At 47.9% G+C, this 10,505-nt stretch overlaps 1 protein-coding gene across 1 annotated transcript; it reads left to right on the top strand.

Moving 5' to 3' along the window:
• The first annotated feature begins 7,330 nt into the window (after nucleotides 1-7,330).
• Nucleotides 7,331-10,408, top strand: LOC122321350 (uncharacterized). Its single transcript, XM_043211195.2, has one exon. It carries the CDS (start codon nucleotides 7,331-7,333, stop codon nucleotides 10,406-10,408), a length of 3,078 nt encoding a protein of 1,025 aa, XP_043067130.2.
• Nucleotides 10,409-10,505: the final 97 nt, after the last annotated feature.

The raw sequence follows: 10,505 nt of genomic DNA, 5'->3' as shown, positions 1-10,505 counted from the left end.
TCAATAAAATAACGTACCAATGCAGCCAATTACACAAAGAGGACTTATCGCAAAAATAAAGGCAAGGTTTTCTGTCTCTGAAAGGAGCACCATGAAAAAGGTTGGTCTGCGCTTCGAGTGATCTTTCTATGTACGCGTGTTTACACATTACCATACACAGGTGCATTCCCTCAGAAAATTGGTGTATTCTTTGACTGGTTAATGTCAAAAATTGACAAGCGATCCTAAACTTTACAAAGGAACAGATCCTTCATATTGAATTTGCAAAATTTTTTCTTTGGGGACGCTGGGACGGCCAATGGCAACTCAAGAAGAAATGCAGGAATGTTAAAAATGAGCTATATTATACGTCATAGGGCACAGGGGGATTGATTAAACTGCTGATTTCAATAAAATAACGTACCAATGCAGCCAATTACACAAAGAGGACTTATCGCAAAAATAAAGGCAAGGTTTTCTGTCTCTGAAAGGAGCACCATGAAAAAGGTTGGTCTGCGCTTCGAGTGATCTTTCTATGTACGCGTGTTTACACATTACCATACACAGGTGCATTCCCTCAGAAAATTGGTGTATTCTTTGACTGGTTAATGTCAAAAATTGACAAGCGATCCTAAACTTTACAAAGGAACAGATCCTTCATATTGAATTTGCAAAATTTTTTCTTTCGTCAAGAGAAAAGAAAAGCAAAACTTGATGGAAAAATTTTACTTCAATTTTCAATTTTTTTGCAACCAGTGAAGGAGACATCTCTGACCCTACAAAGTATACACAAAACGAATTCGCAACCGAAGTTAGCCCCGCGCATCCGGCATTGCAGCAGCAAGCAAAAGTGCAAGGGCAATTTCCCGGCTTCGGTCAATAGCTCCCAAAAGGTGCTGACTGCAGCGTCTGATCCACTTCCCGCTGCAGCGAAGACAACGGCAAAGCTCCGACGTTGGCAGAGGCAGCGACAAAGCTATTGGGTATAAAAATGCCAATTTTTGTAAAAATAATTTAGTTCCAATTTTTGTACTAATAAATACGGACCAAGTGTCCAACAAAATTATATTTTTTTAGAAATACTAAACCCAAGTGTTTAACGTTGGCGCCCAACGTTTAAGGATCCTGTCCGCGGAAATATCCTTGGTATCGAATCAAAGTAACACTTGTAAGTGCACCCCATAGGCTGCCTGGGTTCCACCGATCCGAAATATAAGTCGCGAATCCAAAAACCACCTGCAAGTGCACCCCATAGGCTGCCCTGGTAACACCGGAAAAAAAGGCGCACCAAAGGAAAGGCAACACTGCTGGACGACCCGCCAAGAAAAGGACTCACTTACATCAGACTGCAGGCTATCGCCTCAGACAACTGGACGGGAGTGTCAGGAAAAGCTACCCCAGTAGCAAGAAGCAAAAAGGACTTCTACCAACTGGTCGGTTCAGGATGTATTTTACTTACTGTAAGCTAACTTTTAATTACAACCACAAACAAAACAAGAAATCACAAAAGTGAAACACACCCAAAATAAATTTTTTAAACAACAAATTTAAAAGCAATCTAAAAAAATTATTCACAAAAGTGAAACATACCAAAAAGAAATTTTTTAAACGAAAATTAAAAAGATAAAGCAAGGCAAACAAACACACAAAAAAAAACGAATCTAATAAAAATTACTAACCTAAGTGTTTGGTCATTGAGCGTTTTCAATGCCGTAAATAAAAAATCAGAATTTAATTAATTTCAACGTTATAAACTTTATTCAGGCCGCATACGAAATTAGGATTTATGAGGATATATATTTACAATATGGGAAATCCAATTTAGGATGCGAGCGCAGTAAGAAGATGAACGAGAGTGGCGCCAACCTTGCAGAATAGGCTGAGCGAATGCTCGCTAACTATAACGCCGAATTAGCAAAGCCGAGAGGCCGAAAGAGAGTCGGCTTGCGACCAGCAAAACATCAGTTACTAATTAATTGTTGTGTTTAAATTAGTTGCTTGCTGCTTGACCCGACATTCTCCCCCCAGTTGGGGCTTCTACTCCAACTTCATCCTTAAGGGGCAAAAGGCACAGCTTAGTCACTGCTCGCTTGGCAATTCCAGATGAGGTTGTTATCACCGCCACTCGAAAGATACCATCCCGACCAGGGATGAACTCCATTATTCTCGCAAGCGGCCATTTCTTTCTAAATGTAGAAGATTCTCGTCCTTTACTAGCAGGTAGGTAGATTCTCGTCCTTTACTAGCACCACATCGTTCGGGGCCAAGGCAGGACCGGAGGCGCGCCATTTGGAGCGCTGCTGGAGAAGGCTTATGTACTCCTCCTTCCATCGGGACCAGAAAGACTGCTGCAGGAAAGACATGCGCTGCCAGCTGTCCAACCGGTTGAAGTTCAGCTTTGTGACATCAGGCTCGATAAAGCTGACTGACGGACCACCAGTTAAAAAATGAGCCGGGGTCAGAACATCAAGGTCTGCAGGATTTTCTGAACGAGACAATAAGGGTCGTGAATTTATAACAGCCCCAATATGGCACAGCAGCGTTCGCAGCTTCTCGAATCCAAGAACTGCAGATCCGACAGCTCGGTAAAAATGGTGCTTGGCGGTTTTAACAGCCGCTTCTCACAGACCGGAGATCGAGGAGGAATAAAATGCCATTCGATGGACTCCATAGAGCAAAACTCCAGCAGTGCCCGTTGATGCTCTTCGCTTAGAAATAATGGGCGCAGCTCCTTTAGCTCGTTTTTGGCTCCAACAAAGTTAGTTGCGTTGTCAGACCAAATATGTTGAGGCCTTCGGCGGGTGCATATAAAAAGCTTCAAAGCCTGTAAAAAAGACATTGTGGACAGATCCCTCACAAGCTCCAGGTGGACGGCTTTGGTAGCAAAATAAATGAAAATGCTTATTACGCACTTCCGGCTTATAATAAAACGGTCCACAAAAATCCACACCAGTGACTCCGAAGACCTGGGAGCCGCTAACTCTTTGCTCCGGGAGATCAGCCATAATGTGCTCCAACAGCCGAGGCTTAGTCCGGAAGCATCGGATGCATTTGTGTATTGCCTTCGTCACGGTTTTTCTCCTCCCAATTGGCCAATATTGGGACCTAATAATTGCCAACAGTGCGCGAGGTCCCGTATGTAAATTTCGCTCATGGAAGTCAACAATTATAGCCAGCGTAACTGGATGGCTTCTTGGAAGTATAATTGGATGCTGACTATCAAAATCCAACGACGAATTTTTTAGCCGACCGTCTACGCGCAACAGTCCAAATTTGTCCAAGAAGGGAGAGGATGAGGCAAGGGCACTGGATACCGCTATGTCTTTTCCATTTTGAAGAGCCTTTATGTCCTCCCAAAAATGCACACGCTGCACTAGCCGCAATAACAGCTGTGTTCCAGATTTTATATCACTAGCCGTAACACCGTTGTGGTGAATTCGTTGAGAAAACTTGTATACGTAAGCGAATACCCTCTGCTGAGCTGGAAACGAATTAGCGTACTTAGAAACCGCTGTTATTTCCACGTACGGAGACTGAATGAGCAGGACCCTTGCACGTAACTCCAGGGTTGATCTCTCAGATGGGACCGCGGTTGGCCACGCCTCTTGGGATCCAATGAGAAACGGAGGACCATGAGACCACAGCTTATTCTCAACCAATTCATTGGGAAGAGCACCACGCGACAGGATATCTGCTGGGTTCAAAGAAGTGGGAACATACCGCCACTCCATTTCTCTTGTTAGCTTCTGAATGGTCGAAACTCGATTGGCGACGAAAATATTAAACCGAGAGGGTTCTTCTCGAATCCAAGACAGAGCCAGAGCAGAATCGCACCAGCAAAAATACTTTCCAACGTAGACCTTCAACTGCTCTACTTCCGACATAAGTCGAGCCAACAACTCGGCTCCCGATAACTCCAGCTTAGGCACCGTAACAGTCTTTAACGGCGCAACTTGGGACTTTGAACAGAGTAAATAGCTTGCAGATCCTGCGCCCTTGGACACGACATAAACGCATGCCCCATACGCCTCAATGCTGGCGTCACAGAATCCATGGACCTCCACCTCGGATTTCGATGTTAGCACCCATCTAGGGAATTCTGCGCGCTGCGTACTAACAAAGCTGCTACAAATCATATTCCAGTCGCAGTAAAGAGCTTCAGGAAGACTTTCATCCCAGGACAACTTCTCACGGCATAGTTTCTGGAGAAAGATCTTTGCTTTTGAAATTACAGGACCAACAAGGCCTAAGTGGTAATAAAGCCGAGCGACTGAAGAAAGCACAATGCGCCTAGTGGGCTTTGAGATTGACTGAATCCCTTCAAAGGAAAATAGCAAGCGGTCAGTTGCAGGATCCCAAGCAAGACCCAGTGTCTTTGTGAAGTTGCTGCCATCATCAAACCTTAGGAAAGACTCCCGATCTTCTTCAGGCACCTTATGCAGCACGTCAGCAACATTGGTGCACCACTTCCTTAACCAAAAATGGCCTTTGGCAAGGATCGCGGATGTTTGCTGCATTATGCTAATAGCTTCATCTATAGAGTCGCCTCCGGAAAGCAGATCATCCACATAAAAGTCGCGACGCAGAATTTCGGCCCCTTTTGGAAACATTAATTGCTCATCATTTGTCAACTGATGCATTGTCCGAACTGCTAAGAATGAGGCAGGCTTCGTTCCATAGGAGACCGTTTCCAGCTTAAAAATCTGTAACTCATCCTGGGTGGAATCCCGCCAAAGAATATACTGAAGATAGCTGTCCTCAGGAAAAACCCTGACGCAACGATACATTTTACAAATATCTCCAGTAATGGCCACCCGATGGCATTGGAACCTTAACAGAATATGCAGTAACTTTGACTGAATGACTGGGCCAGACATCAACACGTCATTCAATGAATATCCAAAAGTGGTGACAGCAGATCCATCAAAAACAACCCTGAGCTTGGTTGTTGAACTGTCCTCCTTTAAAACACAATAGTGTGGAAGAAAGTATTGACCAGTGACGCTCGCATCAGCAGAGACTGGAGACATGTGACCCAACTCCAAATACTCCTTTATGAAGGCAGCATATTGCTCCTTCAATTGAGGACGGCGACAGAGCTTCCTTTCAAGGGAAAGAAATCATCGAACGGCTTGGGGGTAAGACTCTCCCAGCAACTAAGAACCACATTTTAACGGAAGCTTCACAGCGTAAGCGCCAGAATCCATCCGAGCAACATGTTGCACGAAATGCGCATTGCAATCTAGCTCCTCCTTCGTCCGCTTCACAATAGGCTCGGAGCAGTCTTCGATTTCCCAAAACCGGCGGAGTAAAGAATCCAGCTGATTATCCAGCATTGTTGCGCTCTCCGGAACATCGTTGTGGGCAGTGGAAACGAATGATCTTCTCTGGGCATGTGAACCGCCTCCACATACGACCCATCCAAGTCGGGTTTTCTGCAGCAATGGCAGGCCGGCTGACAGCTTAATTTGCCCAACACACAGCAGCTCGTAAAACAGACTGGCTCCGATAAGAAGGTCGATGCCCTGTGGGCGGAAAAATTCAGGATCAGCCAAAGAAAGATTGCTAAGAATATTCCAACTGGAGACATCCAAACTGAAGCTAGGTTGCAGGTCCATGATATAGGCGGCGATGACGGCGTTAACCAGGGCCGAGTATTCGGAGCAGTGGGACCGCAGGAGAACATCAACAGAGAATCCATCTGTCGCAAAACCGGTATCGATAATACCAGACACCGCAATGAATGATTTGTACCTCCTGAGCTGCAGCTGACTTGCCAGCCGGTAAGTGATCACGTGCACCTGCGATCCAGAGTCCAACAGAGTTCGGATCCGGCGCGACCTTGAGCAACTAGTGCATTAGCAGTGGACGGCGAAGAGGTTACAGGCTCGGTGACCTCGGCTATGGCTGACGTGGGAGGACCAACCAAAGGCTGGCCGCTAGATGCCTGCGGCTCCAGGAAATGCAGCAGGCTGTGATGCTTCCTTCCACAACTGCGACAATTAGCAGCGAGGCACTCATGCATGTGATGGCCCGTTTGCAGACACTTCCGACAAAGACCGAGTCGCCTGGCCTCACCAAGGCGGATCTTAGGGGGCATTGATAGAAATCGGGGGCATGCAGACATTATATGGAGCCATCCACCGCATAGATCACAGGCAGAGAGGAGCGAATTAGTAACAATAAAGGATGATCTACTATTATTTGCAACTCGACGCATTCCCACATGAGCGCCCGGGGCGTATGCAGCCGTGGCCACGTCCATAGCCTCCAGCGTCCTACACCGCTGCTCCAAAAATTCGGCCATCGACTCCCAAGTAGGGATGGCGTCTGAACCTGAGGAGTTTTGACTCTCCTCCCACTTGGCCTGGGTAGCTGGGTCCAACCTTTAAAGCAGAACTTGGACGATGATGCAGCTGGCTATCTGAACTGATGTACCGAAATTCTGTAAGGCTCGCATATGGGCATTGAATTTGTCCGAAAGACCTCGAAGAGCTGCTATTAAGCCACTTTCCAACAGACTGAGGCCCAGAATCTCGTTCACGTGTGCCTGAAATATTAAACGACGGAACGTAGGGAGCGGCAGAGGAGGCAGCACCCTGGGTCAGCCTGCATGGTGGACATTCCGTTGGCAAGGGTGGAGTGGGCAGCAATTCGAGATGAGCGAAGGGTCGTCTCGTACTCAATTTCCGCCTGCATCGTCGCTACGAGCTCCGAAACAGTCCATCGAAGGTCACTGCTGATCTGCAAAATGTTTAAATCCTCAAGCTCCCCGTGGATGGCCTTAAAGTCGCTGAACATGGTGGCTGTTACGATAGATAGCAAAACTGCTCCCGCGGCATCCGGCAACGCCGAAGTTGCAGAATCGATAGTTTAAGCGGGTGTTAAATCTCTGTTAACTCAGCCGGTAACCATGTGCCTAAGCTTTTTTTTCTATTTGACACTCGAGGGAAGCGGACGAAAAGTGAGGACATATTAATATTTAAGTTTTGATTATGAATTGTATAACTTTTAATTTACTAGGAATTTAAAGTGCTGCCATCGCAGAGTGGTTACCGACTGTACCACTGTTAGCCCTTGCTGCCCCGTTATAAATGAAAATAAACAATTATCAACAATTATCTACACGGGCGTCTTTACTCGGGCGGCGCTACAAACTTCGAATACCCGCAACATCTCTTTAAATTCTTTTACGGTGTATTCTTGGAGAATACTTGAATCAGAGAGCAAAATCAACATGGATGTGCCTACTGAATCTGGTGGAGAAGCAAGATTGGCGGCGACATGCTTACTCTGTGAAGTGTAGAACGACCACGTTACAGTTGACTGTATCGGCGCCGGCTGCGTGAGCATGTGCCAACCTAAGTGCGCTGCTCTAGAGAATGGCGGCGTATTGTGGATCTATGCAAAGTGTGACGTAGACGTCCATGCACTGAACTCGACGTTGATCAGGACAGAAAAGCTGACCATCCTGACGGCTTGGGACAACCAGAGTTACTCAGGTGGCGACCAGATGAGGATCGGAACTAATGACGTCAACGAGGCCTCGAAGGAAGCGCAGGACCTGCAGACGGAGCTAAGGTTGTTGGAGGAAGAAGATCAGTTGCTGCAGTTGCGACAACAACTTCTACATAGGCGAAAGGCGCTCATGGGCAAGCTCCCAAGGGAGAGGCTATCGGAGACTGGCCACGCAGAAAAGATGCCTGGAGCATCTAGTACACGGTACCAGAATGCTGGTACGGACACAATTGGTGAAGTTGCCGTTGTGGAAGGAAACGGCTGTACGCAGAGAACCCACGCTGGGCCCCCATGGCTCTTTTCTACCAGTGGGGAGGACAACTCAGCTGCTAGGGTCACTAAACCTGTGGGCAGACCATCTTACGAACAATTGACAGCGAGGAAGACTAGCGTGGCTGAGTTGGTGAAGTTTTCCGGAAGGCCGGAGGACTGGCCCTTATTCATCGCAACGTATGAACAGACGACGGAGCTATGCGGCTTCACGGATGCCGAGAACCTAATGCGGCTTCGGCATGCGTTGGAAGGGCCAGCCAAGAACGCAGTACAAAGTCTAATGCTGCATGCGGACTGTGTTCCGCAGGTAATCGCCACGCTAAGAATGCGATTTGGGCGACCCGAAATTATCATTGACTTGTTAGTGACAAGGATTAGACAATTTCCTCAAGTGAGGGAGAATAAGCTTGAAATGCTGGTTGACTTCTCGGTGGAGGTGCAAAATGTTTGTGCTACGATGAAAGCCTCCAAGTTGGACCAGTACTTAAACAACCCAGCGCTCACGCAGGAGCTAGTGAGCAAGTTGCCATCGATGGTGCAGACGTTTTGGGGAATGCACAAAGCCTCTCTAACAGTGTGTACGTTGGCAGAGTTTAGTACGTGGCTATCGCAGATGGCAGAAGGAGCGAGCCATGTGATAGTCCCATGTTCGTCGTCAAGAACGGAGAGAAGGGGCACGGTACATACACACACTGTGCGCCAAGGCTGTCGGCTTTGCACTCGCAATTGCAGAACCCTGCAGGAGTGTCCAGCATTCCTGGAAATGACGACCCGCGATCGCTGGAATGCTACTCGACGGTGTGGCTTGTGCTGGAGATGTTTCCAGAGCCACAAGGTGGAAAGATGCGGCGTCCCCAATCCTTGCGGAATAGATGGATGCCTAGAACGCCATCATCCCCTGTTGCATCGCGGCAGCACGGCTCCCGTCCAAGCCAGGTGCCATGCACACCGACAAGAAGGTGTGGAAATGCTGTTCAGGGTATTGCCAGTGACTTTGTATGGAAATGGTAGGCAAGTCAACACGTATGCCTTCATCGACGACGGGTCATCTCTAACCTTGATCGACGCCCCATTGCTAGAAGACCTTGGAGTGAAGGGACAACCGCAGCCTCTATGTATGCAGTGGACTGCCGGCATGCACCGGTATGAGGACAGCTCGGTCAGACTCGACTTAAGGATCTCCGGCATTGGCCAAACCAAGCAATATGATCTTCGCGACGTTCACTCGGTCCAGTCTCTTGATCTCCCGTCACAGTCGTTGGATATAACCCACCTGAAAGCACAACACACACACCTTCGACATCTACCACTGTCCGGATACGACTCAGCACAGCCCAGGCTCCTGATAGGTCTCAATAATTGCAAACTAGGGCGCGTGCTTCGCACCAAGGAAGGCACAACAGAAGAACCGATCGCTGAGAAGACCCGCCTGGGGTGGACGATTAAAGGAAGAAGCTCCAACAGTGTGGGTGATGACATAACCCCAAACTACCACGTGTTTCACATATGTGCATGTGAAGCTGACGAGAACAAGGAGATCTTGCGCCTGCTTGAGCAGTGCATGTGGTCGGACGGCGGCCCTAGACCAGAGATGAATAGCAAGAGCGTATCCAATGATGACCAGTTGGCTATACAGCAGCTGGAGAAGAACACGAGGCGTATAAATGGCCGATTTGAAACAGGTCTGCTTTGGAGGTATAAAGATGACAAGCTGCCGGATAGTTTACCTACAGCCCTAAAGCGTGCACGATGCCTGTACCAGAAACTGACTCGCGAGCCGGAGCTTGCGAAGGGAATTCGCCGACAGCTAGATGAGTACGTGATGAAAGGATATGCACGGCCCATTACGTCGGAAGAAGCTGAGGAAAAGCCATATTGGTATCTACCTATCTTTCCCGTGCTAAACGTGAACAAGCCAGGAAAGCTTCGCATAGTCTGGGATGCGGCTGCAAAGACGGAAGGGATCTCGCTGAACACAATGCTGCTGAAGGGACCTGACCAACTAGCGCAGTTGGTACCAATACTTCACAGGTTTAGAGAGAAACGTATTGCTATCGGCGGCGATATCGCCGAGATGTTTCATCATGTCAGGATACACACAGAAGATCAGAGATACCAACGCTTTGTATTTATAGACCCAAACACACAACGGAGAGAGAACTACGCCATGCAGGTAATGACGTTTGGGGCTAGTTGCTCCCCCAGCTGTGCCCAGTACGTGAAGAACAGAAACGCGGAGTCGTTCAAGAAGGAATACCCACGCGCTGTGAAGTGCATATTGGAGAATCACTATGTAGACGACATGCTGGACAGCGTCGACACGGAGGAAGAAGCTATAAGCCTCGCGCGTCAGGTCCACTACATTCATCTTCAGGGCGGATTCCTCATTCAAAACTGGGTATCGAATTCCAAAGAAGTATTAAGCGCACTCGGCGAAGGAGCACCCACGCTAGTGAGACTGGACGAAACAACGGATGGACAGACCGAGAAGGTGCTGGGAATGTGGTGGGACACGAAAGAAGATCTCATCCGCTACCGTGTATCCCCACGATATAGCCATAAAGAACTTCTCCAAGGAAGGCAACGACCCACCAAACGAGAGTTTCTCAGTGTGTTGATGTCTATATATGATCCTTAAGGGCTCATATCCTTCTACGTGATGTATGCGAGAATAATATTTCAGGAAATATGGCGAAGTGGATGTACCTGGGATGACCCCATACCTGAGGCAGAAT

Source organism: Drosophila bipectinata, chromosome XR (assembly GCF_030179905.1).
Source record: "Drosophila bipectinata strain 14024-0381.07 chromosome XR, DbipHiC1v2, whole genome shotgun sequence".
In the NCBI taxonomy this organism is placed as follows: Eukaryota; Metazoa; Arthropoda; class Insecta; order Diptera; family Drosophilidae; genus Drosophila; species Drosophila bipectinata.
Note: the sequence above shows the minus strand (reverse complement) of the source record. Positions and strands in the feature narration are given on the sequence as shown.

What these genes read in the sequence shown, in the direction of transcription:
- LOC122321350 (XM_043211195.2), top strand. Translation starts at nt 7,331, where the DNA reads ATGTGCCAACCTAAGTGCGCTGCTCTAGAGAATGGCGGCGTATTGTGG.